At 40.5% G+C, this 16,623-nt stretch overlaps 1 protein-coding gene and 1 long non-coding RNA gene across 2 annotated transcripts; one reads left to right on the forward strand and one right to left on the reverse strand.

The window, feature by feature from the left end:
- Positions 1-1,047: 1,047 nt before the first annotated feature.
- On the forward strand, positions 1,048-9,337 carry stc1 (stanniocalcin 1). Its single transcript, XM_031305131.1, has 4 exons — positions 1,048-1,330; positions 3,867-4,009; positions 5,022-5,233; positions 8,695-9,337. The coding sequence occupies exons 1-4, from the start codon at positions 1,150-1,152 to the stop codon at positions 8,993-8,995; spliced, it is 837 nt and encodes a 278-aa protein (XP_031160991.1). The 5' UTR covers positions 1,048-1,149; the 3' UTR covers positions 8,996-9,337.
- On the reverse strand, positions 8,014-11,556 carry LOC118494603. Its single transcript, XR_004896706.1, has 3 exons — positions 11,547-11,556; positions 9,181-9,185; positions 8,014-8,070 (listed from the first exon to the last, which is right to left on the reverse strand). It is a non-coding gene; the product is annotated as an uncharacterized LOC118494603 (long non-coding RNA).
- Positions 11,557-16,623: the final 5,067 nt, after the last annotated feature.

Raw genomic sequence — 16,623 nt, forward strand, 5'->3', positions numbered from 1 at the left:
AACCACAAACCAAATAAATATGTATAAATGACAACACCATAAAACCATCATACACATCTCTCCCCAGCACAAAGCTTTTTCGGAGCCCTCCAGAAAGTTCTGTTAACTTTCCAGTACAGAAATCTGGTCTGGCAAACAGTTTATTTTTTTTCAAACGTTGCCACCCTAGCCATCTCACAAGCCCAATCCTGGATTGACGGCACCCCTTCATTCTTCCATCCGCTTAGAATAATCTCTCTGGCTTTCATTAAACTAGTTTGCAACCAGCTTCTTATGTGCTTATCCATCCCGCTTAGGATTGACCGAGTAAGATCCTTTTTGTTTAACATGAAACAGCCCTGAATTCACCATCACCAAACCCACCAGACTCCATTTAAATAATCACTACTTTTAGCGTGCATAGAGCCAGCATATCATCACATGTAAATGGGTGAATTAAGGGTTTATTTCAACCAAACCAGAGTAGTGATTGTTGGACCAGTGGAAAGACGAACCAAGACGGCATTTAATAGTTAGATTTTTGTTTCTGTCGACTTTGAATGAAGTGTGTTGTAAACACTAAAATACTGTAAATCTACTTCAGTAATGAAGGGATGAAGGAAAGGGGGGCTGAAGCTAGAGTGACAGGTGGATGCTGAGGTCTCTTTGTGGGTGTTTTTTGTGTCTTTGTGGTCATTTTGGGTCCCTTTGTGATCGTTTGTCTCTTTGTGGGTGTTTTAAGTCTCTTTGTCATGTAACATAAGCTACAGTTACTGCAGAGGTGATTTAAAAAGTATCTATTGGCTAACTATTGAAATAAAACATATTTACGTTATATTTAGTTTCTTAGGGTCATTATAAGAAATAATAATGTCCAGATTCTCCATGCTGAGCTGTATGATCTTCAGTGCTGGCTGCTGTTAAATGATTTTTATCAATTAGTAGTGGAAAGACCAGGACCACGGTCTTAAATACTGCCTTCTGATTGGTCCAGACGCAGAACTCAATGTTCAGCGCTCCCATATAAACCCATGCAGACCTGACATCGGTGCTATCTGTCATGCAAGTCAAAAGGAGTCCAGTGTAAAGACATTTGCTGGCAGCTGACTTGTAACAGCCTACTGTGCGTTTCTTTGTGTTTCTCGGCGCTGCAGAAGCTTGTCATTCTTTATGAATTACACCCAAAGCAGGAGGCGTCTCTTTACATTTAGTTGTATTAGCTGTGTTGAGAGGACGATGCCTTTGAGGACCGGACTTTTTCTCCTGATGGTGCTGAACGCATCTGCAAATGAACTGGATCAAAACGAGTCTTATTCGCCCAGGAGAACACGCTTTTCTGCCAACAGCCCTTGTAAGTAACACGTTGCCTCCATCTGCATATCTCAGAGTGCACTGCTTGCTTTTTAAAAATTTTTTTTTTTTACACACATTTCCACAATTATGCCATTGCTCGCTTACTATGTGGAGATTTTTTTGTGTGTTCTCGTAATTTTGTTTTCGGCCTATGCAGCCTTTTCTGTGTAAACGAGCGCGCTGATTCATGGAGAAGGCTGCGGGATTAACGCTGCGTTTGTGCCGGTGTCCTGCCGGCAACAGATGAGCACAGAGCTTGGTGCTGACACCTGAGAGTGCAGGCTGTGTCATGCTGCTTTAGTGTCTTTTCTCATAGCTTTTTTGGCTGCAGCATTGGTCCCACTATTCAGCATTATAGTGGCCATAAAGCTTCCCCTGTAGCCTTTTCTGTGTAGTCAGAAAAAGATGACTATTTTCACACTGGAGCTTTGTCCTTTTGGGTGCAAATAAATGCTATTAGTTCCCATGTCTTATCCATGAAATAAAAGCAAATCCTGAGTCATTATCCTGCTGTAATAACCCATCATGAAATGACACAGCGAAGCATGAATCTGCATATTCAAACGTTGACGATTAGATAAGTCGATCAATGGAAACACCTAAAACTACTTTTTATAATCGATTAATCGTTAAAGTAATTTTTTTATGCAAAAATGGCAGAAATGCTGTTTTCAGCCTCTCAAATATTAAGGTTTCCTGCTCTTTTCTGTTTTATATGATGTTAAACTGAATATCTTTGGGATATTTGGACTGACAAAACATGACATTTAAAGACATCAGCTTGGACTTTGAGAAACTGGGATGGACATGTTTCACTATTCTCTGACAATATAGACCAAACGATTAATTGACAATGAAAATAATCGTCAGTTTTTCAGCCCTATTTTTAACACAAAGGTACAGCCCTGTGATAAAAGGCAGCGGGAAGCAGGGATACTGATTCCCTTCTGCAGGAATTGCTTCATCATCATACGATTCGCAGCTCACTCTCTGTATTTTGAGAGCTGGTCCCTGATGGCAGGCAGACTTTATCTGACTGTGCAGGTCAACATGGGGCCCCACATTCAAAGTCTGCCAAGTAGGCTTAGGCTCCACGGTGACATTTCTTAATGGTTATTACAAAGGATTTGAGTCCATCTCAGTGGATTCTTGGATGAAGAATAAGAAAAGCGAACTATATCTGGATACAATGATTTACAGATTATGTTTTGGTGTAAAATCTCAAATCGGTTGCATGAATTTAGAGCTGTTTTCCTAACCCGAGATCAGTTTTTGAAATATGGTCTGAATGATGTTGCAGGGCAGCAGTTTCATAGGTATTTACAAAGATGGGGATCAGGGTTGCTTGTGTGTATATCAGCCTAACAACAATCCCAAGGTGATGCTTCTGAAATGAATGTGGCAGTATTTTCTGAATATTTATATTCATGGGATCATTTCTGGGTATTTAAGTGAACTGTGACATGCACAGCGGCAAAGATTAATCGATTAACTATTTTGATTATCATTTGAGCCATTTCTTATGAAAAGAAAAAGTAACAATTCTCTGGTTCCAGCTCGTTAAATGTGAATATGTTCTAGTTTCTTCTCTCCTCTGTGACAGTAAACTCAATTTCTTTGAGTTGCGGACAAAACAAGACATTTGAGGACGTTTCTTTTGGACATAACTAATCAATTAATCGAGAAAACATTCTACAGATTAATCATCAATGAAGATGATCGTTAGTTGCAGGCTTAATGAGGTGTGCTTAATTAATAGTTAAGAATATTAAAGTGGTTTGGAGGAATAGTCCTCAAATTCAGCTTGACAATTCCGACCTAATTGAAGACAGAGTTTGGTGGCAGCTTGCGTTTGTTTCTTTGTGTGTGTGTGTGTGTGTGTGTGTCAGTGGAACAAGTGTATGTGTGTGTGTGTGTGTGTGTATATATGTGTGTGTGTGTGTATATGTATGTGTCAGTGGTACGTGTGTGTGTGTGTGTGTGTGTGTGTGTGTGTGTGTATATGTATGTGTCAGTGGTACAAGTGTGTGTGTGTGGTACAAGTGTATGTGTGTGTGTGTATGTGTGTGTGTGAGTAGTACAAGTGTGTGCGAGTAGTACAAGTGTATGTGTGTGTGTGTATGTGTGTGTGTGTGTGTGTGTGTGTGTGTGTGTGTGTGTGTGTGTCTCTCTACAGGCACGCCAGCAATTTTCAGTAAACTCTTTGGAATTTCTGGTGCTGTTCGTCCAAGCTCTGCTGAAAAGAACCAAACAGTGGAATAAAGGTCCCTGCCAAGAGAAAAGTGCAGTTGTGCCAAATAATGTCTGAGACTCTACAATTTGTAAGGTGTCCAATCTCCAGTCAAGTCACTATTTGCCCCGAGTGACTGTATGTCTTTTGTGAATCACCAAAGTATGAAAATTCTCTTTTGTTTGTTGCATTTTTTTTTTTTTAAAGCTGAAACCCTGGCAACCCTTGTGCAATGAGCTCAGTGAGTGTGCAGTGATTCCCACTGTTGGCTCCCCTGCTGACGGTTCATTCTCTGTGCCCACAGCAGATGTGGCACGCTGTCTCAACAGTGCCCTCCAAGTTGGCTGCGGAGCCTTCGCCTGCCTGGAAAACTCAACTTGTGACACAGATGGCATGCATGACATCTGCAAATCCTTCCTTTACAGTGCTGCTAAATTTGACACTCAGGTATATACGCATTAATTCATTTCACAAATGCTACATACAGTACACGTAGGGCTGGGTGTCGTCCCCTGATTTCCTGATTCAATTGCGATTCACAAGGTCCCGAGTCGATTCGATTTCCGATTCAATCTCGATTTGGGATATTTCAGTTGCAAAACCAATTTTTCTTTAATATGAAAGCGATTCTACAGTTGTACAAGGTTCCCTCTAACCTGCTGCATTGTTAAAAGTATCAATGTTTACATTAAGAATTGACCTTAAAGCAGTTACATTAATGCATGTTTTATTTAACACAAACACAATAAAGTGCAGCTTTACAGACTCTACAGTCAGTGAATTTTGAGTGACATTTCATTCAGATATCTTGAGGTGAGACTCCAAGGGACCCCTTTTAAAATGGCCGTGGCAGTTTTTCCCCTCGCCAAAATGTAGCCTAACTTTGGAGCGTTTTTTTAACCCCCTAAGGTAGAATGACATAGTTGGTACCAATGGATCTTCTAGTTTCATATGATACAGAAGAAAGTCAATATTGGATCATTCAAATGAAAACCGATTTGTTAAACCCAGCCTGGGGCTACTTAATTATGGAAAAAAAATCATAATCACAATTATTTTGGTCAATATTGAAATTACAATTATTTAACACCATTACTCATTGACTTTTGGAAAGATGTTGCATTTATAGAAACAGTTAAACGCATCAACAGTGAAAACACATTGAACAGTGAAATTTCCTTTAATACTTTTCACGTTTGAACTTTTTTTTTCATTCAGAAGACAAGACAACATTAGAGTTTACTTGCAAAACGAAACATACAAAATAATCGTTTTTCTCAATTATTCTGTTTTTGTGATTATTAGGAGCCAAATTTGATTAATTGCACAACCCTAACCCAGCCCTACATACATGTATGCCATTCTCTCTCCATTCCTTCCGTAAACATGATCTTATGTAGGATTGTATGGGTATAACTGTCATGGCAAGAATGTGTGAAGCACTGCTGTGTTTTTACAGGGTAAAGCATTTGTGAAGGAGAGCCTTAAGTGCATTGCCAATGGCATCACCACGAAGGCATTCCCCACCATTCGCCGCTGTTCCACCTTCCAAAGAATGATATCTGAAGTCCAAGAGGAGTGTTACAGCAAGCTGGATATCTGCACTGTTGCCCGATCGAATCCAGATGCTATTGGCGAAGTGGCACAGCTACCGAGTCACTTCCCCAATAGGTGAGCTCTTCCTCTACTCTATCAACGCATTCTCATGAACAGGTTCGTAGATATCCTACAAAATGAGGAGACTGCCTGTCATGTGACGCCGGCTACAGAGCTCCGTGAGCCGTTGGGGGTATCAGCAGCTGTTGCTAGTTGAGTTTACCCGACAAAAAGTGACTTTGAGCCGAGTACAGAGCACCAAGAGATGTTGGTTGTTTTAGTGGCCATTACAGTTAAAGCGATAGCGCGTAGTTTCTGTCTCCCCCATGAGGAATTCTAAGTAATGACAACAAAACTGTCGGCGCATCCACATGATACAAGCCTTCCGTGATCGCGCACGTACCCCCACCCCTTCACACAGCTGCTAGTAGCCAAGAAGGACACGGAGGATTAAAATAACATGATGGACTCTTCAGAAGAGCTCATTATCTTCACTCTAGTTTCTGCGCGGGAAAGTCACCGGACGCCACAATCTTCTGAACATAGTCATACTGAGAGATACAGAGAGAGTTGTGTGGAGCTGATAGTCTTACTTAGCTTTGTAGCAACTCACTTGGTAATGGCTTGAATGTAACATTCAATCATTAATATAAAAAAGTTACGCATTAAAGCTTTAAGTTTAGCCGACAAAGCCAACGTCATGCGGCGATGACAGTTAAGTTTCCCCTCCCGGGGAACGAATCCTTGTTTTCCATCCATCCACTCTGACTTCCTCCCTACGGGGTCCACAGCTTCCGAAACAACGCAACCAAGGTGCTGTGAAAGCTCCCCGAACGTCATTTAGCAGAGTCTGGTTGTTACCATAGACAGTATATAAGAATGGACTAGCAGATCCCGTTGCTCTGGACGGAGACCAGTGAAGGATATTAGAAGCACTTTTCCGGTGATGGCTGAGCGTTACTGAGCAGCCTCCAACTGAGCTTGAAGACGTAGATGTGACGTGAGCAACCTGTCTGAAAGTTGGAAGTCTTCTGGTAGCTGTGCCAAGAGAAATTTCAACCATTCCGAATATTGCAGAGACAGAGAGCGTAGGTAAGGAGATAACATAGGAACAGGCTAATTATTGCTAACTAAAATGCTAGTTAACATTAGTAATTAAACTTAAACAGCTAATGGGAGTCGAAACTGCCTGAGAGCTTCTCCTGTACTATACGGTAATTCCTCTACTATGCGACAGTAAGTCTCGTGGTTATGACACAATCGTTAGCCTATTTTTTACAAAAAGTCTGCTACGGAGCCATAACGTGAGGTACAAGGTTGTTACCCCTCTCCGTGGCAGTCTAGCTAGCTAGCTAACCGGAGCTAAACCGTCTGACTGGAGCTAACCACTACTCAGAGCTAATGGTTGCTAACCGAGCCTTCAGTTCTCCGTGCCTGTTCCATTAACTGTATTTATGGACCCGAACCTTACATTTTATTAAATTGGCTGTAAAAGTTTTAAACTACAACTGAGAGTTGTTTGAATGACAGAAGTCTGATCAGATGAGATCTAAATGAGTGCAACAGGACATGTATACTACAGAACAGCATGTTTAGGATCCCCAAATCACGGATTAATACACTTCAAAAAACGAACAATGAGCAATCCAACAAAATGAACAAGAATTAACTTTAGATAGCCCAAGTCTTATATGATTTAACAAGAGTTAGGAGGGAACAGTGTTAAGATTAATGATATCTTTTAGTCTAATTTGTATGTAAATAGTTATTTCTTTCTAAATTATTTGATGATGTTATGTAGTCATTGTTTTCACTTTCGTTTGTCTAGTTTATAATTGAACCCATTATTACTAAACCCAGCCATTACACGCTGCGCGGTCACATCCCGTAGTAAATTCTCAACCTGTGGGAAACACTGTTTACAAACAGTGTCCGAAATTTACTTTTTGACTCGCCGGTAAAGTTGGCGGGTAAATGAAAAAAAACGGCCACAATATTAAATTGCATTTTTTTTGTAACATACATCACAAAACTTTGTGGTTTTGGTTGCAAGTCCTGCTGGTTTATCCTCCATTTTCTCCGTGCTTTCTTTTGGAAGGCTGGCTGAAATCGCCACATACCGGCTAATTATTTAGCCTGAGGTAAACACTAGCTATCAGTAAACAGCCGGCGTTCAGATGTGTGTGTGCGTCGGCCCACCCTCGCAAAGCTCCAACATGCAGACAGCAGAAGAACAGATGAAAGTAGTTGCCGGTATCACCAAAATGAAGACTGAAAAACAGAAACTATTTTGGCGCAAACATTTACCCGCCATGTGGCGGACAGCCCTCTGAGAATTACTCACCAAAAGGAAAATTTACCCACATTTGGCGCTTAGCGAATGTTAATTTTGGACCCTGTTTACAAGTAGTTTAAAAACATCTTGTGATATTACACATTGTACGGGGCTTGCTAAGAATGAGACATACGTTTGAATCATCTTAAAAATCCCGAATATAGATGTTGCAAACACCACGTTTGACCCAGATTTATGCAGCAAAACAGATGGCTTAATGTGCATTGATTTCCATGTTTTGGTTACCATCTGGTTCAGACATTCTTTTATACTATTAAAGAAAAAGAAACAGGCATGTCAAGTTTGCTTGCCTTTTGTTTCTATAGTTGTTGTATTACAGGCAGGATTGCAGTTTGGGAGTTGATACAAAAGAGCTAGAAGGGTGAAGTAGTGACGGTCACTCCCATACGGATGACGTCAGACTGTGACACGTGCAAATACATAAAAAAAAATACCTATCGAGGGCACCTGGGTAGCTCACCTGGTGGAATGGGCGCCCATGTGCAGAGGCTCAGTCCTCTATGCAGCGGCTCAGGTTTCGAGTCCGACTTGCGGCCATTTGCTGCATGTCTTCCCCCTCTCTCTCCCACCTTTCCTGTCTACAACTGTCCTGTCTGTTAAAGGCTAAAATGCCCAAAAAATTATAAAAAAAAAAAAAAACTATCAAGATTTAAACTGAGAGATTAAGATTAATCGATTAGTTGTCAACTACTAAATTAATCGCAGACGATTTTGATAATTGAATAATTGCTAAAAATTCTCTGATGTCAGCTTGTTAAATGTGATTACTTTCTAGTTTCTTCTCTCCTCTGTGACAGTAAACTGAATATCTTTGAGTTGTGGACAAAACAAGACATTTGAGGACGTCATCTTGGGCTTTTGGAAAACACTGATCGACATGTTTCATCATTTTCTGAAATGTTATAGAACAAACACCTAATCAACTACTCGAGCAAATAATCAACAGATTAATCAACAATGGAAATAGTTTCAGCCCTCTATATATTGTTGAAAATGCTGTACATCTTTTGTCTTTTTTGTACTAAATGTCACTGAACCTTTATGTAATCGGCATACGGTTTATTGAAGTACAGAAAATCTAATGAGAACCCTATTTAAGGCTGATTATGATTTCTGTTGGTACTTTAGTTTATCTTTCACTTCCCCTCCTCACATTCTGGGATGTTTTGTCTTGTCCTAGGTTTTATGGTAAGCTGCTACGGAGCCTGATGGACTGCGATGAGGACACAGTGGACCGCGTCAGGACCAGCATGGTGTCGCGACTCGGCCCAGAGATGACCATGCTTATTCAGCTGCTGCAGAACAAGCCCTGCCCGTCCACTGCTGTGGCTGCAGCTGCCGCCATCCCGACTGGAGTGGAGGGCCGTGGGAGCTGGCGCTGGTCCATGGGTCCCCATATGTACAAGATCCAGCCTAATCTGCGAAACAGAGACTCTGCCAGTCATTTTGGCAAAAAGCGCTCTGCCAGTGACAGCTCCTAACTTCCACTCAGATTCAGAAACTCCACAAAAAACCATCATGAAAGCTCCTCTGTTCCCTAGGGGTGGTAAAACTCCGCTAGACTGGAAGTCACAGAAACATGCACCTCTAGGGAATGCGGTGAGAGTCGATATCAGAGTTTGATTGTTGTTATGTTGTATATCCTACACTTTAGGCTTGAGAGAACCCCCCCTTCCATCGAGTCCGCTCACAGTTAGTGTCGAACATGTGGCTGTTGCATCTGTGCGACGAGGCGTTCCTGTTCACTCTTCTTCACCTCCTCTAACAGAGATGAAGCCTTGAGAAGTCGTTTGAAGCCAAGCATAAAACGGAAAGAAAAAAAACAGCCATAGTGGTTAACGCCTCGAGAGCACAAGTCCGTACTTTTAAAAAGACAAAAACACAATCTCATAACCCCAACATTTGTTCATGAATAGAAACCAGTAGTCGGATTATTACTAGTTCACCGATAGGAATGGGAAATTATTGGTAGATGTAGTTAACATTTTAGCGATGAGACCTGTCAAATTGTGAGCATGAGATGTGGAAATGAGTTTCATATATATTTCCTGACTAACATAACAGTTAAATTTACTGTACACTAAGTTATCTGAGACAGCCATAGCTTGCCCTCTAAAAGAGAGAGTGCTCGTTACGGAGCAAGGTCTAAGGGGTTTCGTGATAACCTTTGAGAGGTTACCTTAAACTGACCAAAAAAACTTCAAACTGCCCTGAATGCTATTCATGAAATACCCAAATAGTGTATAGCTATAGAGCACTTATTAGGGGTGTCACGATTTTCATTTTAAAATAGAGTTTAGAGAGTTTAGTTTCATTTTTTCTCTCTCCAATTCCGCCTACTTGCGCAAGTGCGAATAAAAAACAAAACAGACACAGTGTAGCTTACCGGCTGGTAGCTTGCAGTTAAAGACACAGGGTAACGTAACGTTAGCTTACCGGTAGCCTGCAGCTGCTCTTTTCCAGACACCATGGTCACTGCCGGAGATAACAGAGAAAAAAAACAGAACCTGCGTGTGTGGAAACATTTTGTCTTCTCCGTGAGTGAGTTACGGAAACGAACAACGAAAGTTAAGCATGTGGGCTCCGACGGGACTTCCAACACAATCTCACTCCCAGCACATCCAAAACTGACGCTTGGTCAGGGGCCTTTGTAGTTTGTTACTGGAGCAAAAAGTCTACTTTAGCGTCTCAGTCAGACGCAGGGGGCTTTCAACTAAACAACTAACTAAAAGAAAATTGGGGCTTTTAAATGTAAACCCATCCACGGCGATATTCAATGCTCTGGGTACCCATTTGGAGTCATTTTTCAACATGCATGGTAAAAACACTTGGTTATGGTTAGGGAAAGATCGTGATTCGGATTACAAAATGCACGTTTAAGTGACACGTGGGACAAGAACAGGACACGAACCCCGGTCTCCTGGGTGAAAGTCCTGTGTTGTTTGACACATCCACCAGCCCAACCTGCCTTCTTACGCTGATTTTCAGTCCTTAGCATTGTTGCTCTTGTCGTCATCTTATGGTGCTTTTCCATTACATGGTACCTGCTCGACTCGCCTCGACTCTACTCGCCTTTTTTGGTTTTCCATTACGAAAAAAAGTACCTGGTACCTGCTAACAGGTACTTTATTTAGTACCTCCTCAGTCGAGGTTCCAAACAAGCTGAGGCGAGCTGAAAAGGTGACGTGAAAGCGACAGACGGGGGTGTCCTGAACAAACCCACTATTTTAAACAGTTTAGCCACCTGTTTTTTTTTTTCTTTAGAAACTAAATGTGTCTTCTGGTAACAACACACACCTTCGACGTTCTGTGTGTGTGTCACGTTAGGTCACAGTAGTTTACTACGGTGCCGCTTGTTTACAGTTCTGTGGAGGCTCCAGCAGAGCTTTCGCCGTAGCCTAACTACACACACACATGCTGGCTCGACGCACACACCAGCTGACAAATGTATACATCAGGCCACATATTACACAGGCTACGGTGAAAGCTCTGCGTGGAGCCTCCACAGAACTGTAAAACAAACTCAAGTGGCCTGATGTTTATACTTGTGCGCTGGTGTGTGCGTCGAGCCGGCAAGACGACCAGCCACGCTGAGACGGTACTAAAATCTGCAATGGAAAACGGACGCACAGTGTGCCGAGTCGAGGCGAGTAGAGTCGAGGCGAGTCGAGCAGGTACCATGTAATGGAAAAACGCCATTACAGCGCGATGGTCGAGCTGCTGCTCTGCCCGTTGTGTCCCGTACAGACGCTAAAGGTTGCCTTGTGCGTCGGTATCTGACGCTGAGAGCCACTGACCAAGCATCAGTGTTTGACGCTTGGTAAACTAAAAGGTGATTTCAATTGCACTTTGTTAATTTTGGAAAAACTCAAACTGTTGTTGTAAAGTACCCTTCTGCCATCTAGTGGTTCACGTGTAGTCCTCTTTAAACAAATCAAACTTGGTCCAAAGTGGTTAAAAAAGGGGACCAACAGAAAAGAGACTCAGTTCTTTTTGCGTTCACATTGTCAGTTTACTTGAAAGAGGACTCACTTCTCTTTCCGATGGGGCCTCAGGGCTAAAATACATACAGGGCAAAAGGCAAAACAAACCTGAAACGTGTTGTGTTCACAATGCACAGGTCAAGAAAACCGCAACGCGGACTTGAAGCAAACCATACTCAGACCACCTCCAGAAGAGGTCTGAGTACAGTTTGTTCCAGAGGGGTCTGAGTCCCTTTGGAGTGTTCACATATACGCAACAAAAAACGCCCTTATTGTGGCTTTGCCTTCAATGTTTAAATTGAAAATCGAATTCAATCGTGACCTTAAAACGGAAAGTAAAATGGATTCATGGATTTGAAGAATCGTGACACCCCTAGCTAGCACTTCTACTTGTTTGTTTTCTGATGGCAGATGTGGTCGTGTGTTTTTAAACCATCATCCTGCTCATGGCCAAGTCTAAACCATCAGAAAAAAAGTCCATTTTGCATATCTTGTATCCAGACACTTGTAATGCATACGACTGTTGAAGCTCTACGGTTTATGTGGGACCATGTTTAGTGGAATCTGTATCCATGTTCTTATTAACTGAGCGTGAAGCAGTAGTGTATGTGCAGTAGCTGATTAGCACGTTCACCGATGAGACTGAGAGGCAGCCATCTTCTTGGACTGATGATCGTCTTTCTCTGCGGTGAATAACGTGACATACACACTGGCTTCCAGTGTTGAGATTGAGAGTGACTATTTAAAAAAAAAAAAAAAATGCCTTGTTGTAATGATATTTATTTTCCTACAATATTATTTAATGTTTTTTTTTTTTTATTTTAAAATTGCATTATTGTAGTTTTAATTAGTTGATAGACTTTAAAAAGCAGTTCAGTCATGGCTCCTATTTGAACCTACATGAGCTCTATGCCAAAAAAAAAAACGAAGTGAGCCGACACTCTGGTGACTGAATGGGACCCATGTCATGACTCTGTGCTGGCCATAGGGGAACAATGTTGGTCATTCACGTCCGGGGGATGTACTTTATGGGTGTTACAAGGGACCACGACAAAAACGATAGCTTCATTTTGACACACTTTCTGGTTGAAATAAAGGTTGTCATTGCAGCTGCTAGATGCGCTTGTTCAGTGCTGGGGGGAGGGGGGGGGGGGGGGGGGCACATTATTGAAGATTGAACAGGTATAATCACAGAAAAACAAACACCAGTATCAAGTTTTTTTTAAATGGTTCTGAATTAGTTTGCAGTGCTTATCTTGGCACGCGCTGGAATACATGTTCCTTAAGATAGGCTACATATATGTAGATGGATTATATCGTAGCTAGCGTCAGTGATTATCGCCATCTCTTGCAGGAAAGATGCATCATGGGAGTACATCCTGTGGTATCTGTATCTGCGCTAGTCCTTGGTCACAATGTCCTTTTTAAAGTCCCCAAAGACAAATCTTTTTCATAACATTACACAAACAAGCAACAGTCAAAGCTAACATTCATGAAAAAAAACATCCTTAGTTATTATTTTATCATCCAAAACTTTGATAATCTGCTTAATCAGTGTGTATCTTAATCAGATTGTGTGGGTGTGGTTTGTGATGTTGGGAGTAATTCCTCTACTTTTGGCAGTAAAATGTAGAAATGCAACTACGGTAATTACTTAAGATTCAAATTAAATAATGCAATTACAGTTACACCATAACAATACATTTTAAATGGGCTTGTTACTTTTGTCTTGATTATCGTAGCAAACAAACACAGCCAATTTTCCAGTTTATGATCTAATGTCACCCGACCTTACAGCGGCGTACAATGCACAACATGTCTGACAGTTGAGGCAATTGAGCTGGCTGTCCTGTAAATATAGACATTATTGATAAGAAATTAATGTCAGATTCCTGAGAAAACAGTCATTTCATTTTACTCTGCAAAAAGAGTATTAAAAACTGTCTTTTGTTGCATGATTTGACAGTTGTTTTGCCCCACACTGCCACAGCAACACTAAAATACTACTTTCCCGAATAACTTTTATATGCAGTAATTGGTAAATAAATGTAATTCGTTTTGACAGAAGTTACTAGTCACTGTAACAAAAATGTTCAGATATGATTCATTCATTTATGATCCATTGGGCTAGAGTGCTGTCAATCTGACAATTGGGTTTTCAATTGGATCAGAGTTCTGTCACTTGGCTGCCTGTTCTGCCAATTTTCCCAGCCCTTGTCATACATGACCAATTACTATTTGCTTATTTAGCAAAATTACATTATGTTCTATTCTATCCAATATTTCCTATATTTCTAAGCAGACTTTCCATGCTATATTTTGATCAAATGCCCCCCCCCTCCCGACTGATTATTGGTCCCCCCCGCCTCCCGGGCCACCCCACTTAAAAAATCCTGGAATCACCCCTGCTCACAATCAGGCGTTTAGTAGGTAATATGCTTATGTTAGATATTGTAAACTAGGGGACCTTGTAACTGTACATCAATGTAACAAAAAGTCCCTGTAAACTTCTTCTAAAAAAGCAATTCTCTTTCCAAAAACGTGACATTTTTGCAGCTAAGAGTGCATGTTTCATAGCCTTCAGAGATCGAGACAATCATTCAGAAACAGTAGATTAGTACAGAACCACAGTCACTTCATGCTGGTGTTTGTTTTATTTATACCCGGTGGTGATAATCGAGGGCTTAAGTTCTGTTTGACAGTAAATTGCAAATGTTTGTGCACATTGAAAATGCAACACAGAGATTAACTTGGAACCATGCAGGGCTGGGGTCAGTTCACTATGAAGCAGTTTGATTCAGAAAACACCCTTTCTTGAAAATTCAAACCGTCTTGAAAATAGTTTTATACCAAAATTATAAAACATAGTTTTGGCTTTGACTTCATGAAAGGAATTGAACCCAGTTCTGTTTTTTTAAAAGAAGTGAATATATATATATATATATATATATATATATATATATATATATATATATATATATATATATATAGTCCTGGATTGATAAGAGTGAAGCACGGACCATAAAAAGCGATGTCAGTGTCAATTTAATATAGATATGTTAAGAATTCCAAACTATGCAATAATCTCACATACAAAGGATTCACAGCAACACAGATATTGACCTTTATTTCATTCAGTGCCAGCTGATGCTGTGTGAATAAAGCGGCAGCGTGTATGCTCTCATACTGTACTCGGTGTAAAGGCATCGCTCCTTTATATTGCTTTACGTTTCTGTGGTTTTTGTTATAAACTGGTGTTTCTTTTTGTTCTGTCAATACGAGCATTTTCTTTCCTGCCATTTGTTGCGACAGGACAGCAGTTCTGAAGGAATCTCTTGGGAAGTTAAAGGGTCATTTTGTTTTTTAACTTGGACCCTACTTTCCCATACATTGCTGTCTAAGTGACTAATGTGAACAAGAATCTCTTGACATTGTTCCTTTTTTGTGCGAGAACACTGTAACCGGCAGCCGTGGACCGGGCTGCAATGTAATCCTACAGGGCAAATGTGCATCGTCAGTTTGCATCCACTAAAAGAGCTGTTATTGCAACTGACAGGCTCAGATTATTATTCTATGTCTCTGACAAAATTATGGGAAGGATCCCTACAGAGATAGACCTTTTTGTTAAAGAGTAAGATAATTTTTGTTTAACATGAAACAGCCACAAAATCGCCATCACCAAACCCACCAGACTCCATGTAAATAATTAATACTTTTAGCGTGTATAGAGCCAGCATATTTTCACGTAAATGGGTGAATTAAGGGTTTATTTCAACCAAACCAGAGTGGTGATTGTTGGAACAGTGGAAAGAGGAACCAAGACGGCTTTTAAATAGTTTTATTTTGTTTCTGTCGACTTTGAACGAAGTGTGGGTACGATGATAAAAAAGTACTGTGTATTTACATGGAGTCTGGTGTGTTGGGTGATGGCGATTTTGGGACTGTTTGATGTTAAACAAAAAGGATCTTACTCTTTAACAAAATGATCTATCTCTGTAGGGATCCTTTCCATAATGTTGTCAGACACAATAATAATCTGAGCCTGTCAGTGGCGAAAACAGCACTTTTAGTGGACGGAAATTGAAGTCGCGCAATTGCCCATTAACGTTACATTTCAGCTTGTTGTCTTGCTTATTACTGGGCCAATTTCAAAGATCGTTGTTCCCTTCCGTCACTTAGCTACAAAAACATGAAAATAGGGTCCAGGTTGAAAGAAAAAAAACAAGCTATAGTCACACTGTAGTAAATCCTAGCTTATTATTTTATGTTAAATATGCACTTTGCTTCTTAACCACTATAAAGGGCATTGAAACATTATTATATTATTCACCCAGTGAATGGAAATCAGTTTGAATATTTCGCATCCTGAAGGGTCAGGGCTTCTTCATGTACTATTGATACATATGTCTGTATCTTTGTTGTCCATGGGTAAATCCAAAATCCAACAGCTGCTGCTAAACCGTTACTTCCCTGTATGATGCTGTCCAGGTGCCCGTCTCCTGCGGCTGCTCTGGTCTGTCGACACAGTGAGCTCATTTACATTTTAAACATTTGATTGTCTTCATATTTATTTTCTATGAACATCTCTTGTGTTGAACATATTTGGCAAGGGCAAATTGACTGTTTCCTCACCAAGTCAAATGTAAAAGGTAATTTAATATGGAAGCAAATAAGAGACAAAAGTATTTGAATTTTAACAGCCACTGAATACTTAAAGTTTTAAGCTCAGATCAAAAAATTCAGATCCAAAAATTCAAGTTGAAAACTGGACGTCGTTCTTCCTGGCAGTCATCTTTGAGTTTCAATTTTCAAGCCGCTTTCTTGGATCACATGACTGACAGGCCGTGCTCTGATAGGCCGGAAGTCGGCTCATTTGCATTCAGGCTTGATTGCCTATCGTCTTCTGGTTAGCCCGGATGTTTGCTATGTGAATTAGTTCCACTTTAATCTGTAAGTCAGAATTTGACCAATCAAATTTGAGCAACCTGAATCTATTTTTATTTTTTTTATTCTGAAACTTCAATTTTTGGATCTGAATTTGTGACGTTTGAAAAAAAAAAAATCAGATATATGGGTTTTAAAGTAAAATATTTCAATATCATACTAAGTATTCAGTGGCTGTTAAA

The sequence above is a fragment of the Sander lucioperca genome, chromosome 2 (genome assembly GCF_008315115.2).
Source record: "Sander lucioperca isolate FBNREF2018 chromosome 2, SLUC_FBN_1.2, whole genome shotgun sequence".
Lineage (NCBI taxonomy): Eukaryota > Metazoa > Chordata > Actinopteri > Perciformes > Percidae > Sander > Sander lucioperca.